Source organism: Notechis scutatus, chromosome 3, assembly GCF_049901735.1.
Source record: "Notechis scutatus isolate UNSWTSFEM ecotype Mainland chromosome 3, rNotScu1.2, whole genome shotgun sequence".
In the NCBI taxonomy this organism is placed as follows: domain Eukaryota; kingdom Metazoa; phylum Chordata; class Lepidosauria; order Squamata; family Elapidae; genus Notechis; species Notechis scutatus.
The window spans coordinates 33,404,763-33,423,389 of NC_142011.1; the positions used below are offsets into that span (position 1 = coordinate 33,404,763).

Consider the following 18,627-nt stretch of genomic DNA (forward strand, 5'->3'; position numbering starts at 1 on the left):
CAGTTCCAGCGTGGTCGTCGACCAGTTCGGAGGTGTTCTCTGTCGTTCCAGTTCCCTGGGATGGAATCGCCTGGAAGGGTGAGCCGGGCCTTTCTTGGTAGCTCCCTCCCGGTCTACCCGGGTTGGTTGAGCTGCCGCTCCTGTTGTTCCCGCTGGATCTTTCCGGGTTGGTTGAACTGGTTTGGCTGCTCCTTCCAGGTGAGGGTTCCGGAGATTCGTGTCCTCCGTTTACTGGTGAGTGGGACTGGTTTATTTGTGGTTTATTTGTTCTGGGTGGGGGGTGTTCTGCTTGCGCTAGGAGGTTCCCTTCGACTCTTTCCTTAACGCTTGCCGTTTCCTCCCCCCTTCTAGCTTCTTGCTCGGGTGTCTGGTTGTTGGTGACGGCTATTCTTGACCTTAGTTGGTCGATGTGCCGTTTCCAGTCTTTCCTGTCGCTTGGCTCTAATCGGTATGATAAGGGGCCGGTTATTTGGGTGATCGTTGCTGGTACCCAGAGTGCTTCCCCTGAAAGGTTTTTTGCATATACTGTGTCCCCTATGTTAAATTTTCTATGTTTGCTGGAAGAACCCAGGGGGTTTTCGGGATTGTATGTGGGGTGCATTCTGTCTAGCGTCGACCGTAGTTTTCTGCCCATCCTTAGCTCTGCCGGGCTTCTGTTCGTGGTCACGCTGGGTGTGATATGTTGAATGAGGAGCATTTTATTGATTTTGTCCTGTATGTTGGCTGCTTCTATTTTCTGGATGGCTTTTTTCGTATATTGGACCATGCGTTCCGGCCACCCGTTCGCCGCCGGATGTGCGGGCGCGGTTAATGCATGGCGTATGCCTTGGCCTGCCAGAAATTGTTTGAACGCTTGGCGTTTCCCACTCCTGGGTTGGGGTGGCGGGGGGGTTTGGTCTGGATTCTTGGCATTGTTTGCATTTGGCTACCCAGGTTTCAATCTGTTTATCCATTCCCGGTCACCATGCGTAGCTTCTGGCCAGGCTTTTCATCTTGACCATCCCTGGGTGTCCCTCGTGCAGCATCCCCAACACCCTTTCCTGTAATGTTTCCGGGATTACCACTCTGTCCCCCCAAAGTATACAGCCCTTCTCTGTAAAAAGTTCAGTCTGTCTGTTTCAGAAGGGTCTGAATAGTTCGTCCCTGTCCCCTTCCGACCACCCTTTTCCGACCCAGCTCAAGACTCGCGCCAGCTGCTTGTCTTTATTTGTTTCTCTGGCAATGTCTGGCGCGGTCACGAGCGGGTTGGATATTGTTTCTATTTGGAGTACCTCTGTTGTGGGTGCTGGGTCGTCTTCCAGGTCGGGCAGGGGTGAGCGGCTCAGGGCGTCTGCGTGGGTGATGTCCTTGCCAGGTCGATGTACCAGCTGGTAGTTGTATGCTGCTAGGAATTCGGACCACCTTGTCATTCTTGGTTATAGAATGTTCGGTGTGGCCTTATTTCCCGCCAGGATTCCTAGCAGCGGCTTGTGGTCTGTGATGATTGTAAAAGTCCTACCGTAAAGGTATTCGTGAAATTTCTTGACTCCGGCGACGACTGCTAGGGCCTCTTTGTCGAGCTGGCTGTAGTTTCTCTCTGGTTTTGAAAGTGTTCTTGATGAGAAAGCGATGGGTGCTTCCTTCCCGTCCGGTAGCTGGTGGCTGAGGATGGCGCCGATCCCAAAAGGCGAGGCGTCGCACGTTACCGTTAATGGCAGGGTCTCGCTGTACTGGATGAGTACCGCGTCAGATGTTAGCAGGTTCTTTGTATTGGTGAAGGCGCTCTCTTCCCGCGCTCCCCAGGTCCAGGTGGCTGTTTTGTCTAACAGCCTATGCAGTGGTTCCGCCACGGTTGCCTTTTGAGGTAGGAAGACATTGTAAAAATTTAACAGTCCCAAGAAAGCCTGTAGTTCCGTTTTGTTTTAGGGTCGTGGCGTTTCCCTTATGGCCCTCAGTTTCTTTTCCGTGGGGTGGATCCCTTGCTTGTCTAGGAGGTACCCTAGAAATTCAACCCTTTCTGCCCGTAGTTGGCATTTCCCTTTTTTAACTTTGAGTCCCGAGTCTCTGAATTTCTCTAGTACTTCCCTCAACCGGGCTTCTAGTTGCTTTTCATTTTTCGCAGCCACCAGCACATCGTCAAAGTAGGGCACCACCCCCTTTATGCCTTGGAGGAGTCTTTCCATGAGGCTTTGGAAGACCCCGGGTGCCACGCTGACTCCAAATTGGAGCCGGTTGCAACGGAAAGCCCCCTGGTGTGTTACGATGGTCTGGGCTTTGGCGGTTGCGGCGTCGACTGGCAGTTGCTGGTAGGCTTGAGCCAGGTCAAGTTTTGCGAAAATCCGGCCTCCCCCCAGTGAGTGCAGAAGGTGCTGTACTACTGGGACGGGGTATGCGCTTTGTTGGAGCGCGTGGTTCAGGGTGGCCTTATAGTCACCACAGATTCTCACGGACCCATCTGGCTTGATGGGGGTGACTATGGGGGTCTCCCACCGGGCGTGATCGATTGGCTCCAGCACACCCTTGCGCGATGAGCTTATCTAGCTGCTGATCAATTTTTGGCTTGAGTGCAAATGGCACTCGCCTTGGCTTAAGGCGGATTGGCGCGATGCTCGGGTCTATATTGAATGAGATAGGGGACCCCCGGTACTTGCCTAGGCTGTCATCGAAGACTTCCCGGAAGTCCCTCACGAGCGCTGTTTCCCAGTCCGTCTCTCTGATGTGGTGGATGCCGGTTACTTCGATGCCCAGGGGTGCGAACCACTGCAGTCCCAATAGGCTTGGCTGATCTCGGTCGATGATCATCAGGGGTAGCACTTCGGTGTGGCCCTTGAAGGTGATTTTAAAATGGCCTCTGTCGACTACAGGGATGCGGTTTCCCTGGTAGTCTTTGAGAGTCAGTTTTTGGTCTTCTAGCTCGTGGCGGCGGATGGTAGGTGCCAGGCGCTTGATGGTGCACCATGAGACCATGGAGAGGAAGGACCCGGAGTCCACCTCCATGTCGCATGGCTGGTCTTCTATCCCCACCGTTACATATAGTTTCCTGGCGTCGCTTGTGGAGGAATGGCTGATGGCGGCGGATGGTAGGTGCCAGGCGCTTGATGGTGCACCATGAGACCATGGAGAGGAAGGACCCGGAGTCCACCTCCATGTCGCATGGCTGGTCTTCTATCCCCACCGTTACATATAGTTTCCTGGCGTCGCTTGTGGAGGAATGGCCGATGACGACGGTTTGGTGCGTTTCCTCCCTTTGCCTTGCCTCGTGGAGCCACCTGTTCCGACCCTCTTGGCTCCAGCAGCTCTCCGTCTGGCGATCTTGGTGTCTGGTGGGGGTGTTCTCTCGTCGTCGCGGGCTGTAGTGCCTTTTATTCTGGCACACCTTGGCGATGTGCCCCTGTTTCTCGCAAGGCCAGCAGATGGCATCGAGGAAACGGCAGTCCGTCCGGGGGTGATCGCCTCTGCAGCCAGCGCACTGGAACCTCGACTTACGACCTCGTGGTTCCCGCCGCTCCTGCACTGCTTGTAGGCGGTGAATCTCCTCCTCCTTGTCCTCGGTCTCTGAGAAGGAGTCGATGTCACCGTGGTGTGTGGTTGTGTCTTGACGGTCGGTTTTGGGTCGCTTCTCGGGGGTCAAAGTCGTCTCGCCGGCCGCCGGTCGTGGCGTCATGCTCGATTGTCGCATCCGAGCTGCTGATTTCTTGGCCGCCTCAGCCGCGGCAGCCTCGGTGAGGGCATCGGCGAGGGAGATGTCGCCCTTCGCCATGATGCGGCTCTGGAGGACGGGGTCTTGGAGCCCTAGGATGACGCGGTCTCGCAGTGCCTCATCCAGATCAGCGAACTCGCCGCCCAAGTCTCGTAGTGCCGCCATGAAATCACCAAGCCCCTCGCCCTCGCGTTGATCCCGCCTGTAGAAATCGTGCCGTCGGAAAAGGATGGGCACGACGGGGGCGTAGTGGCTTCGCAGTAGGGGCTCGAGGTCGCCCCATTCCATGGTCTTGACGTCCTCTGGTTTGGCCAAGGCTTTGGCCATCTTGAACACTGCGGGCCCGCAGTGTGTCAGAAACACGGCTCGTTTCTTGTGGCCGTTGGCATCTTTAAGATTGCTACTCTCGAGGAAATCTGGAACCTATCGATATAGGATTCCCAGTCCTCAGTAGCGGGGTTGAAGCATGCGGGTGGCGAGTTGATGCCGGCCATGCTGCCGGCTGCTGTGTGCCGCTTCGCCACGTGCTGGGTGGTCTCCTTGTCTCACGATCCCACCTTCGTCGCCAGTGTTAGATCTGGGGTGGAACGGTTCGAAGGAGACGCGAGACCATCTTAGTGAGTTCAGCTCTTTATTTAGGATAAGAATAGTCTGGGTGAGACAAGCCACGGCAGCCCTTCATATAGGGCTCGCTGCGGCTCGGCGGCCAATGGCAGCACTTTGAATCTCCCGCGATCGGCACAGCCAATCGCGGTAGATCCCTAGCGCTCCAATCACGGCCGGGGTTTTGACCAATCAGGTCGCTGTCCGTTCGGACCAATCAGTTGCGTGGGTTTGGAGTATGCTAATATAGCACACTTTATTTTCAGCTTTATAGAGCCATGCTGGCTAAATATATAAAGACATTTTTTTTAAAAAAGGAAATTTTATTAAATCAGATCTAGACTAAATTATATAAAGTGTAGAACAAAGGTGTCAGTTGATTTCATTCAGGGCTGCATCAGGGTTGTGTTTGGCCTTGGGGGCCCCGGGAGGGGGCATAGCCAGGGTAGGCATGGCCAGCTTGACATCACTCCTCAAGGCTCTATTTTGTATGCAATGGCCTCTTTGCAGCCCTCTGCCAGTGAAAACGCTTTAGCTGGCAGAGGCACCATGGACCGGTCCTTTGCTGTTTCCAGGGCAGCCCCGAAGGCCAGATCTAAACACCCCACAGTCTGGATTTAGCCTGTGGGCCTTGAGTTTGACAAGTATGTTTTTCTTATTTCCAAGTAGATGTATACAGTACTGCTTCCTTAATGCAGTGGATTTACACAAGGGCTAGGCAACCCTTCATATGTGATAAGTATTTTTGAATATTCAAGGGTCTAAACATAATTCTTGTCTTCAACTTTTTAAAACATACACTTCTTTTCCCAGCTGCAAACATTTAGGAGACTACCATTTTTAAACCCTGTTTCTTATTTATTATAATGTAGACAGTTATTTCTTATTCCGGGTTATGATAGTTGTGTATCACAGACAGCTACAGGATTTTCCAAGATGAGGAGAAAAGGCATTATTGCTTTGCATGGGAAAAAATGAAATATTTTAATATATGTCAACATAAGGAGAGTGTCCCTATGTGTCCTATTTTTTTAAAGGCTAGAATGTTGAAGCTGAGCCAGAGAACTGTACAGAGAAATTCAACATAGTTCCTGTGGGCATCAATACACCTACTGACATTTCTGGGAAAACCACCAAAACCATCTACCTGTTTTGGGGGAGGTTACCTTTAAAAGACTACAGTTTATTTTAAAAAATAAAAATAAAAGAAACATCAAAGTCTAGCATCATCCCCCCAACGATTAGAAAATAAAACTGGCAGTGGCTTCAACCCAATCCTGTTTTGAGATATGCATATTTATTCAGAAAAGAAGCTGGAATTGATCTTAGTGGACACACTGAAAGTCTAGAAGAGTTAGTTTGCTTTCTGGAATTTGGGTGTTTTGTGAGTAACTAAAATCATTTTAACAGGCAATTAATTGTCTTGTGATTAATCAACATCTCCTTCCTCTGGCAAGGTAGCCATTTTGTGACAGTACCAGCTATACTTATTAAAAAACTGAATTGTTCCCACTGAACTAAAAATATTATTTCCCTACTCTAGCAGCCCTGGGAGAAATTATCTGTTAGTACTCAGCTGCCTCTTTAACTCCTACAGGTGTATGAGAGTTCCTCCAAGATGGAACAGTTTGTGACCCGTTTCCTTCTGAGGGAGACGATGAACCAGATACAGTCTCTGCAAGTCTCCCTAGAATGTGCCGCAGATACTATTGAAGAACAGAGTGGCCGAGAAAGGTAAAACAACCATCTGGGCAATATAGCAGATGCAAAAGAGAAGCCAAATAATTAAGAGTGGGGTTGAAATCAGTTTCTATCATTTTCTAAGTCTCCTCATCTACTCTACAAAGGTTAGTTCTACCATATCTACAATTTTAGAGGGGTGTTTTTTGTCTGTTTGCTTGTTTGTGTGGGCTTCTTTACTATTCACAAAATAAGCATTCTCTAGATGAGTGCACTGTTGAAGACGTAAAGCCTGTCATCATTATAGTTGTATTGACTCAATAATGTTGGAATGCATTAGGAATCCTGCCTTGTTAATTGTAGTTGGGGAAAAACAGGCAAGTAGAATATCATTAGAATTGGACCTTACTGTCCCTGATCAATCTCCCTGAAGTAAAACCTCAGTTGGCAATATTTCTGCAGTAATGTTTTGCATGACTGGAGAATTAAATAGTTAAAAAGAAAGGAAGATGGATGAAAGTTACTACATGTTTTAGTTCACATGTATTTTTAGATCATGCCTTTTATTTCTCACTTTGTATTGTTATCATGAAAAATGAGGAATCGTGCAAGCAGAATCAGAGACAACAAGCTAGTGATTATTCCTAGGGTATGTACTGTCTTGATGTTATGCTTCTTAGGAATAATATGAACAAATCTGAAGCTTTACTTGGTCAACACACTACAAAAAGATGTGGCCGAAGAATTCAGAAGAATGTTTGCTATTCTCCTACAGATCCGTATTCTGGGATGCTGACCACAGGTATTGGCAGCTTTCATCATTCTGATTTCCGGATTTGCATTAGTATGCATAACTGTAAAAAATAGGCTCAACAATGTTTGGATAGAGAAAACAGTAAGCTAATGGTTTACACAAATAATTTAATCAACATCATAGTTAGTTTACTTATAAGCTTCACAGGACAGCCATTTTGAAGGCTGAAGGGTGCTTTTAATGGTCTACTGTGCTCAGTGTGGAGCTGCCCTTGTGCTTCATCTGAGAACTGGAACTAGTAGAGTGGGGTACCTGGTCATAACCATGTAGACCATTGTAGACGTACTTGTATTGGCTGCTACCAGCTGAAGAGTTTTGCTTATGACATAGAAGACTCTAAGCAATTTAAGCCCAGGTTATCTGACAGATTATCCTCACCACTTGATCAAGATCATCAGGGAAGGTCCTGCTGCATGTCTGAAGATTGCCTGAGTGCCATCTTGTGGTTAATAGTGACCAGGCCTTCTTTGCGGTTGACCTCAACTCTGGAATGTTCCCCCTGATATTTTTGGGGTGCCTATTTGTTTTCTTTCTTTTCCCATGCACTTTTATTTATGTATGCCTGCATTCAAATCAGGTTTAACTGCTGCTGATTCCTTCCTCCTGGTTTTCAGCTACCCAATGTTCGAGCTACAATGCTTTTAACTGTTGACTGGTATGGCTTGGTTATATTGTTATCTTGTCATATAGGACTTTATCACATTTTGTGCTATGTAAATTGGAAGTGATTCACTTCCAGAAAGTTTTCCCATCCTATTGAGTCACTGATACTGAAACTGGTAAAATGACTCAATGTTATGTAGTGAAGGACTGTCACACTTCAACAAGTCACCTTTTACTAAGGCTTTATTGAAGGAAATGTTTTCTTGAAGTTCTATACAGCTGTAGTTATGTAAGCCCCTTAGACTTTTGCTCCTAAACATGTTTGGGATGATTTTTAAGTAAATAAATGAGATGTCCTTTATCAAGGAATACACTGAGGGAGAGCTGAGTAACTTGATTTGTTCCCTATCACATCTAACTAGACAGTTAGGCTTAACCATGGTCTTGAGAACAGCTTGACAGAACAGCTTTTCTGATTTGTGAATAAGCAACATGCCAAGGCTTTCCCATGTTACTATTTTCATCACAAGAGTGGCATGAGGATGCTCACTAGTGATAATATAATCCCTATAATGGTTTAGCATTTTCTAAACTAGGTTTTGGTTTCTGTTATGTAAAGCAGGAAATTGTTTAATATTTGTTGTTTTAAGGAAAGTATCAAAGAAAACGTAGTATCATGTTCCTTTGTGGAATAGAGTGGGCAGGGAGTTGAAGAGGAGTAAAATATAAATATTTCTATGACAAAAAGAATGAAAGTTTGTCATGCCTGATACTTAGCTCTCAGTCCTGTTTTTATTATTCAATCATGTTGATTTTTGGAGATTGACCGGAGTCCCTGCAGCTTTCTTGGCAAGGTTTTTCAGAAGTGGTTTGCCATTTCCTCCTTCCTAGGACTGAAAGTACTCAGCCAAGACTATATAGTTTCATGCCTAAGTCTGAATTAGAACTCAAAGTCTCCTCATTTCTAGCCTGATGCCTTAACTGCTATACTGTACAAAAACTAACTAATCCTACTAGAATGTTTTTCTATCTGCCACTTGGCTGGGACAGCTATTTGTCTGGGATTTCAGCTGAGTCTTCTTTCTCTTGGCATTACGTTCAGGTGTTTGTGTGGAAACGGATAGCCAGTGGCCATCTGAAATTACCCAGCTACAACAATTCATCAGCAAACTGGAATGTAAGGTGGGCCAGCAAATAAAAATCGATAAAATGGGAACTTTATCTTGAAGCGTTTTCTCATGACATTGATTTCGTTTAAAGTGTTTGGAATTGGATCTAAACAAGCTCAATAACTCACAACATAGTTAACATGCACTTCTTTCATTTTTCCAGTCCTGATTTTTCTCTTAATATATCAAAGGGGCCTTTAAGCATCAAATGTAGTAAGATTGTCTCTAGTGCCTAGCTTTATGATATACATTTTCTCACCACTGTGGAACCTAAAAGCTCCTTAGAGATGCTTGACAGTTTTATTAGTTCTTGTACTGAGTTTCTATTCTTAACTAGAATTTATTGTCCTATTTTGATTGACTTTTAAGAATTACCTTCAATCCTGCCAAAGGCTAGGTTACTAAGACATGTTCATGAACTCAAGTTTTCAAATGGGCTCAAAAGCAACCAAAATTAACCAGGGAAGTTTCAAACATCTGTGTATGGCTAATATGTTCAGACATAATTTCTGAGATATGCAAGAGATATACTGTACATAAAGAATGCCCATCTGTCAGGTGAATAACTGTATATTTTAAGGAGAACTGGGAGTGGAATTTTAAAATCAGGTTAGATCAAAATGGCTGGTTATTCAAGTGTCAGAATTGTCCATGGATGAAGAAATGTTGCTTGCAGAGTACAGAATTATTTATGCAGCTATATGTCAGTAGTAAAGTATAAACAGTACAGTGTATTTAGTGTGAAATAAGGAATGAATAATTCTTACAATGTCAATTATGACCTATAGGTATTCAGTGAATCTGGGGGAAAATACATCTTGATGAATTTTTTAATAATTTAAAGTCAATAGAAACGTGACAAATAGATGACAGATTACTTGGATGATCTCTAGACTTAGCCTCTGCCAACCTGGTATCCCCCAGATGTGAGAAGTGTCCGGATTCTGGCAGTTACCCCAATTAAATCATGAGTCTCGAACCAAATTTCCAACACTTCAAAAGGATGTATTGGGAGTTAACATGTCTGGCACTGCCTGGGGGTAGCTGACTCTGAGACACATAATTCATTCACCCTTGACCCTGGTTTTCCCCCACCCCCTGGGGAAAATAATTCATATTTTCCAATGAGACACATCCATAGCCAAGAGTCATCAATCATGTTCTTCAGTTAGATATTTGTGTGGCAGAAACTTTAGTCACCTAGTTACCATCTTTGAAAACTATTTATGGAATGCACTTTCAATTTTCAAGCTGCCGCACTGCTCTTTCAAACCCCTTCTGTTGGCAACACTAAAAAGACTATAGAAATATTTTATGAGTTGACAAGAAGACTATGATACCTAGACTGTCTAGCCAGCATGGTCAGATTACTGAAAGGGCATAATGAACTTGTGAATTCCTAGTGAAGAGGGCAGTTATGTGAAATCAAGTATATATATATCAATCATTTTGTAACTTAATTCCTTTTATAATAATTTTGTGCAATTAGAATCCAAGGTTGGAGCCTCTGAAATGTAATATGGTCTGCAAAGGAACAGATTCCGTGAGTTTCTGGACTGTGCTTTTTGTTTATTTGATTGTGCATTGCTATGGCACTAGAAACAAGGCAATTCATATATTAGAACTGTTATTAGAATAGAAATAATAATAGAAATGATGATGATAGATAGATAGATAGATAGATAGATAGATGATAGATAGATAGATAGATAGATAGATAGATAGATAGATAGATAGATAGATAATTAAAATATTTCATATATTGGTGGCTATAAAAGAAAAATTCAGCAACCTTTGAGAATAAAAGAAAGGCTACTATAGATTATGAGCTTAAATGGACTCTGGAGGATGGTAGAGGACAGGAAGGCCTGGGGGAACGTTGTCCATTGGGTCACGATGGGTCAGACATGATTTTGTAACTAACAACAACTATAGATTAGCTCACCATAGCACAGGAATTTTGAAAGCTGAAGCTTGTTGTATAGCAGTTTGACAAAGACAGGGAAATGTGTATGCATTCTATCCCAACTTTAAAACTCTAATCATTTTGTCCATGAGTCCTGACTCCCAGCCCCAATGCCTTTTTCACTTCTTTTGCTTTGGAAATACAGAACCAATGGTTGCCAATTGGCTAGAGTTTCCACCTTGTCCTATGTGCTGCTCCTGCCATTTCTTCCCTATCTCCAGAAATAAAAGCTCTATCTGCCTTAGTTCTCCCTGCTCCCAACTTTCCTGATCAATTCTATTAATGGTTCTGATATATCCAGTGTGGATATATTCTATTCCCCCACCCAGGAGATGTGGCAAAAGGGGGAGAATTCTAAGTGTGATTCCACTTTTTTGAGTCTTCCATTGGAATGACTGGCCAATTGGCAGCCAAAGATAATACTAGTAAAATATAATTGTGGGTCAAAAATACACACTTTTAGTGGGTATGCCTTTAGAGTTATCTCTGACTTACATAGCATTTCTAAGTACATATTAATAGAAATTACAAATTTTCTCTCCTTTGGCTATCTCTTTTTCATTTGGCAGCACATCCTGGTGGCACAGAGACAGATCTCAGTGGCAGAAAGTGGATTAGTGGAATTTTGCCAAATTCTTCAAACCTACACAGAAACCACAGCTGGACAGAGCAGTTGCTTACAGTAAGTCTCCAAGACACTGGTTTTTTTATAGGTTGTTTGGATGAGATGTGTATTTAGAAAAAGATAGCAAAGCTCCCTTTCTTGAGCATTATGAACCTTACTTTTCTCTCAGTAATTTGAAAGAAACTGTTTATGCAGGGGTGGGATTCTACCAGTTCTGTCCGGCTCTGTAGAACAGGTAGCTCTGAAGAGCAGCAGACATAGAATCAGTTCTATGTCTGCTGCTGTTTTGGCCCACCCGCCTGCCTGGGCTCTTACCTGACCTTTATTTCCTACTTTTTCAACAATGTTTCACACGTGCACATGTGCAGCTTGCAGCTCAGCCTGGACAGCTGAGCAGCGCTGCGCACGGGTACCACAGCTGTGCCGCGCAAAGCAGCTGAGGTTGAAAAAGCAGGAAATAAAGGTCAGGTAAGAGCCTGGGCAGGTGGGTGGGCCAAAACAGCAGCAGACATAAAACTGGTTCTATGTCTGCTGCTCTTCAGAGCTACCAGTTCTACAGAGCTGGACAGAACTGGTAGAATCCCACCCCTGTATTATATACACTAACCCCAATATCCATGAAGTTCATTTTCCAGCAAACAGCTCCATAAAGTAGATGGATACTGAAATACAAGAGCCAGACTCTTTACAAAGATGTACTCTTGCTTCTTCTGTATAGTTGAAATAGAAACTCGAAAAACAAATCTATGGTTCATAAGGGTGTACTCATGTGGCTTTGAGTTCAGTCCCATCCTGTTCTTCCTAGTGCTATCATTATAAGAGCTGTTCAGGAGTATTCTTAGTAATTGAAACATGCTACTAACTGCCTGAAATGTAGCTGCAAATAGAGTGTGACCTAACAAAAAAAAAAAAAAAGCAAGAAAGAATCAGCCTTAATTAATCCTTCATTTAGTACCATCAAACACACACACACACACACTGAAATGAAAAACATTAATCTGATTTCAAATTGGAATAATAATCCATCTTTATAGTTTATTCGAATGTTCAGACTACAGTTAGCAACTGTAGGACAAAATAAATTCTGGAACTCAGAGTCTCTATGCATTCTGAAGAAACTAAATGCTGAATTTCACTCATTATGGAAATGGTGACTAAAAATAAATTTTATTATGCATGATGTTTGTTTTGTTGTTGGACTGCTATCTTATGATTATTTTGAGCATTTTCTGAGCTTGTTTTGGTTCATTTTGTGTATGCTGTGAGCCACCCAAAGACAGCTGGAATGAAGCAGTACTCAAACTGAATAAATAAATAAAATGTATAACTTCTACAATAGAGTTACATCTGTGCTCAACATTAAACTACTGCAGAAAACACCAGCTCGGTATCATATTCTGCCCCCTCAATCTTTTCCCATGTTAAGTACATTTGCAGGTCTCCTGGGGGCATCAAAGTGTGCATTTATCCAAATCACTCTCTGCCACTCTCTAGGAGACTATAAGAAAAATGACCAAGCATTATCAAGAGATGGGAGTGGGGCAATGTGATGGGTAGCATTTTTAGCAGTAGTCTTGGGACAAATATAACAACTCTGTGATCCATTTGTTTAATGCAGAGGTGTCCAACCTTGGCAATTTTAAGACTTCTGGACTTCAACTCCCAGAGTTCCTCAGCCAGCTTTGCTGGCTGAGGAACTCTGGGAGTTGAAGTCCACAAGTCTTAAAGTTGCCAAGGTTGGACACCCCTGGTTTAATGGGTCATACTAAGTTAAGTTTCAGAATAATAGATTACTGCTAATGAAGAATATTATTATATCTATTCATTTTCTTAGAGACCAAGTGAGGGGCAGCCTTTCAGATAAAAACTTCAGATTCTCTTGCTTTATCACACCTTTGTATCGTGACTTGGATGACTGAGAATCTCCATAGACACACCTTTGTATCAGTTTCATGCCCATGTGATTCCATGCCATGATCCCTTCCTGCGCCGATTTCTTTCTGGTTCAGTTACAGCAAAAGAGAAACTGCTTCAGTGTGAGTTTCCAAGCAGAAGACTTGGAGTTCAATGTTCCAAAGGCAACTGCTTTAACCTTCAACCACAACCTTCAGCTTTAACCTTCAACCACAACCCTACCTCAACCAATCCACCATCACCCAAAACTAGGCACGCACGCCCCTAACTACCTCAATTCCAACTACTGCTGGCCTTAAATGGAAGCTAATCAATGCAAGAAGCCTTGTGAATAAAATACCTGAATTTCTCCTCTTACTAAATATGGCTAAATTTGATATCATATTTGTCTGTGAAACATGGCTCAATGCACCTCTCCCTGACTCCATTTCCACAGTAAGAGACTATCATGTTTACCGATCAGATCGTGAAATTCGTAGAGGAGGTGGTGTTGCTATCTTCTATAAAAAGTCCTTACATCTAAAATCATCCAAGTTACCCAGGAGCTTGCTCTTCCTGAGACCATCATCTGTGAACTATCCTTAAATATCACATTTCGATTCTTACTATGTTACAGAGCACCTGATTATGACATCGAACATGTAAACAAGCTAAATTCACCACTAACATGGGCAGCATCCTGCCCACATGCTTTTATCTTTCTTGGTGACTTCAATCTACCTCATATTGACTGGACCCTAAATGAATGTACAACTGAACCCATACACGCAACCTTCTACAATGCTGTTACAAATCTGGGACTGGAACAACTAGTAACCAACAACACTAGACTAAACAACTGCCTCGATCTCATTTTCTGCAATAGTTTGAATTTAATTTACGGAATACAAACTAAAGAACCCTTTTCCAGCAGTGACCACAATATGATTGACTTTTGTCTCAACATACGCCCACACAAAAATCATCACAATGATGTAATCCCCAACTATAACTTCAAAAAAGGCAACTATGATCTTATAGACAACGATCTCTCATCCCTTGATTGGCAATCTCTATTCACTGGATGCAATGCTGTTGAAGACCATTATAACATATTTTTACTTGAAGTCAAAAGAGTCATCAAACTATATGTACTAACAACAACTCCCAAAACAAAAACAAAAAACCAGATTACCCATAACAATAAGGAAACTTCAATCCAAAAAGAGATCACTCTGGTGGAAAAACAAATCTGGTCACGTTGCCAATTTCAAAAGCCGATACAAAAATTTATGCCATCAGATAAAGACTGAATGCACCAATTATCACATTAAACAAGAGGAAAACCTTCTATGCACCAATTCCACCCGTGCTTTTTACAATTTTGTAAACAACAAACTAAAAGACTCAAGGTCCATCCCACCCCTGATAGGACCTAATGGTAAAAACTGCAATGACGACACCATTAAAGCCAACCTCTTTAACACATTCTTTGGGTCAGTATTTGTAAACAGCAATGGATCATGACCAATATTTCCTAGTCGAACTACAGACAACTACAATGATCTAATACTTATCGAATTTACAGAAGACAATGTTGAAAAAGCACTATGCAATCTAAAACCATCTTTATCTACTGGACCAGACGGAATATGTGCCTACTTCTTAAAAAAGCTATCCACTGCCATAGCCGAACCTCTAAGCATAATCTTTGAAAAATCTCTCAGGACCAGCTCCTTGCTCAAAAAGGGAGACCCCAGCCTAGTTGAAAATTACATACCAATCTCTTTATGCTGCGTCACCTGTAAAGTCATGGAATCAATTATTAATCAATCCATTATCCTCCACTTAGAGACAAACAACCTACTCTCCAATAAACAATTTGGTTTCAGAAAAAAACCTATCCTGTAAACTGCAACTCTTACACTGCAAAAACATATGGACTATACAACTTGATCAGGGCAAAACAATAGATGCAATCTAAATAGACTTCTGTAAAGCCTTTGATTCAGTGGTACACGACAAACTACTCCTAAAACTAAAATATTATGGTATCTCTGGACAACTGCACAACTGGATAGAAGCATTCCTGTCAAACAGACAACAAATGGTCAAAATTGGGAGTGTCCTATCAAATTCTGTACCTGTCAATAGTGGTGTTCCCCAAGGCAGTGTTCTAGGACCAACTCTCTTCATACTCTACATAAATGACCTCTGTGATCATATTAAGAGCAACTACGTTCTTTTCGCTGATGATGTAAAGCTGTTCAATACCACAGACAATACTGCTACCCTTCAAAAAGATCTTGACTATGTATCAGAATGGTCAAACAAATGGCAACTTCAAATCTCAACAAATAAATGCTCTGTCTTACATATTGGCAAAAATAAATAAATCAGAAAATAAAATACAAGCTGAATAGTCAAGACCTTGTTGATGATCCAAGCTCTGTAAAGGACCTTGGAATACTCATCTCTAATGATCTAAGTGCTAGAGCCCACTGTAACTACATAGCCAAAAAGGCATTAAGAGTTGTTAACTTAATCCTACGTAGCTTTTTCTCTGGTAATATCACACTACTAACTAGAGCATACAAAACATTTGCTAGACCAATACTCGAATACAGCTCATCACTCTGGAACCCACATTACGTATCTGATATTAGCACAGTTGAGAAAGTCCAGAAATATTTCACAAGAAGAGTTCTCCACTCCTCCACTCGTTGTAGAATACCTTATGCCACCAGACTTGAAATTCTAGACCTAGAAAACCTTGAATTATGCCATCTTTGGTCTGATCTAAGTATGGTATATAAAATCATACATTGCAATGACTTACCTGTCAATGAATACTTCAGCTTCAACCATAACAACACAAGAGCACACAATAGATACAAACTCAAGGTTAACCGCACCAAACTTGATTGCAGGAAATACGACTTCAGCAACAGAGTGGTCAATGTCTGGAATACTCTACCTGACTCTGTGGTTTCTTCCCCAAACCCCAAAAACTTTAACCTTAGACTGTCTACTATTGACCTCACCACTTTCCTAAGAGGTCTGTAGGGGGCGTGCATAAGCGCACCAACGTGCCTACCGTCCCTGTCCTATTGTTTCTTTTAATTTTCTTATATGTACCCATTTCATGTATTCATAACTATGTATATACTTATACCTATTATCTTGTAAGTGATTGACAAATCAAATAAAAAAATAAAAAAATAAACTGCAGTGAGGACAAATTATGGGCTGGCGTGGGCTGGATTCTGAAGGCTATGAAATGGTGGTGGTGAGGAAGGGAGCTCCATTGTTCAGTATATAGACTGGGAAATTAACTCCACCACCATTATGTGTTCCTTTAAAAAGAAATAATTAATAATTAAATATAATTGAAAACAATGAATAATATCAAATGAAAATAATTATATTTTCTTTGAGAGTAGTAGAAGATGATCATTCATGAATCATTTAAGAGACGGTGGAAGAGCCAGCTGATTGTTGACACTGGCATCCTATATATATACACAGCATGGTTTATGATATATAGTAATAATATTTTTCCTAATATCTTTCCTTTTTTGCTTGCAGTGTGTCTGCCCATAAGCTGGCAAGTGATACCTCCTTCATCCTCTATGAATTATGGCAAAATGTAATATCTTGGAAAAGGTGATTCCTAAAAATTATCAACAACTTATATCAAGGCTAAGTACAGTTCCACAAAAGTGCATTTTTTAATGAGCAAAACGGGGGAAAGATTCCTGTTAGGCTTAGCAAAGTTCAGACACTCAAATATACAAAACCTGCTACTTGTTGCTCTTAGATGTAGAAAATGCCCAAGTCATTCTGTTTTAATTTTCCTTTTTTATCTTTTTTTTTTGTTTCTAGCCATCTACAGTCAGATAATAGTAAGAAGTTCCAGCATGCCATTACTGATCTTTTGGATTCTCCAGAGCTCTTGACCACTATGCTGTTCCCAGGTAAGATAATGCTTAGTGATTGATTATGTGCCTTTAAATCCATGTCAACTCTTAGCAACCACATCAATAGATTTTCTCCACAAAATGCTTAATAGACAGCTGATTTTCTTTTTCTTCTGGTGAGCAAAATACAGGTTTTGACGCTGTGACAGTTCTCCGTTTGATACACATATTTTAAGAATTAGCAATATTTTCAGGCTATGATCACAATTGTGCAATTTTACACCTTTGGTGAGATGGGCGGAATAATAAGTTTAATAACTAACTAACTAAAAATACAGCCAGATTGTAAACCATACTTATAAAGCCATGTTAAGCTTAGCACGTTGTATCTATGTGGAATAAGGCTTATTTTAAGTCTAAAACCTGTAGGTTATGAGGTCAAGAATCATGTTTTACAACATTTGTGTAATCTGGTTTGCCTTTTTAAAGTTTGTAAATGTTTTCTTTTCTTTCTTTAGCTTCCTGGTGGATTATGAATAATAACTGAAAGCTCTCCATAATATTATCTCAATGTGACCAGCATGTGATGGATCAAGCAGCATCTTTCTAATACAGCCTTCCTTCCAGAGGTGCCCATTCTTGTCCTAACCTCTGCAATATTGTTTTCTTTTTCTGCAGACGTGCAAACAAGATGGCCTTGTCATCTTTCCTGAACATGATTTATACCCTTATTTCATTCTAACATACAGACCTGTATTATTGCCCTTTTTATTCAGACCTTTTATGATAGCCCTGCTTGCGCTTTTGGCTATAAGAAGAGACTATCCCTAAAGTATGATAGTGATGCAACAATTGATTGCCCACAAGTGCTGGTGCACAAAGGGAAGAAGCTTAGGAGATTTGGGCCTGGTAATTCTAAAGGCTAAAGGAGGAAGTCTTCTACTGGGCATACATCATTATGTATTTTTGGCATCACAAGAAGATATAACAGGATCTATTTCCCATGTCATCGAATTTCATTTGAAATGGAGCCATCAGCTATTATAGAGCCTAGATGATCCTGTCTGGAACCAGATTTGAATTCTAGATGACATAGTTGGATTTGCACAAGTTTCAAAATTCAGAATTCGAATTTGAACTTAGAAATGTGTATGAATTCAAAAGCAAAGCAGAGAATAAATTTTAGTAATGATTAGAGGTAGATTCCCTGGTGCAGTGTTAGTCTGGAACAGGGGTGTTGTCACGGCAGCATCACATGATGTATTGTGACTTTTTTTCTCCTGCGCTAAATCAGGCATGGGCATGGCCAGCATGTGACGCATCTGGCCCGCAGGCCATGAGTTTGACAACCCCGGTCTGGAAGTTTTGCAGTCCAGATGTAAATTCTAGCCCCTTATTTGAAATCTTTTCCACTTTCCACTTTGTCTTTAAAAGCAACTCCTCTTGGTTCCTGGGTTTTGTTTTTTCATAGTTTTAAAAAAATTAATTGGCATAATATTAAAATCTTAGCTGCTTTTCTATTTATCTTTTTATGATCTCTAAGCCTCCCAGAGTCTCATTGGGGAAATGGGCAGTGGATAAATTTAATAAATAAAATAAAAACAAAAACAATTATAATGAACCAAAATGTAGGCTGATTGTAGGAATGCTTTCATTTTACAGTCTGACTGAGCAT

General features: G+C 42.1%; 1 protein-coding gene across 2 annotated transcripts in view; it reads left to right on the top strand.

The window, feature by feature from the left end:
* Positions 1-18,024, top strand: part of NECAB3 (N-terminal EF-hand calcium binding protein 3) — a 99,248-nt gene extending 81,224 nt beyond the window's left edge. Inside the window, exons 6-13 of one of the 2 annotated variants that reach the window (XM_026681685.2) lie at positions 5,880-6,016; positions 6,643-6,764; positions 8,482-8,561; positions 10,038-10,091; positions 11,084-11,196; positions 16,621-16,698; positions 16,918-17,009; positions 17,471-18,024. In XM_026681685.2, the coding sequence (XP_026537470.1) occupies positions 5,880-6,016; positions 6,643-6,764; positions 8,482-8,561; positions 10,038-10,091; positions 11,084-11,196; positions 16,621-16,698; positions 16,918-17,009; positions 17,471-17,499 (705 nt within the window). In that variant the 3' untranslated portion in view covers positions 17,500-18,024. The remainder of the gene's footprint in view (positions 1-5,879; positions 6,017-6,642; positions 6,765-8,481; positions 8,562-10,037; positions 10,092-11,083; positions 11,197-16,620; positions 16,699-16,917; positions 17,010-17,470) is intronic. The other variant, XM_087959434.1, reaches the window with a different exon arrangement.
* The last annotated feature ends 603 nt before the right edge of the window (positions 18,025-18,627 follow it).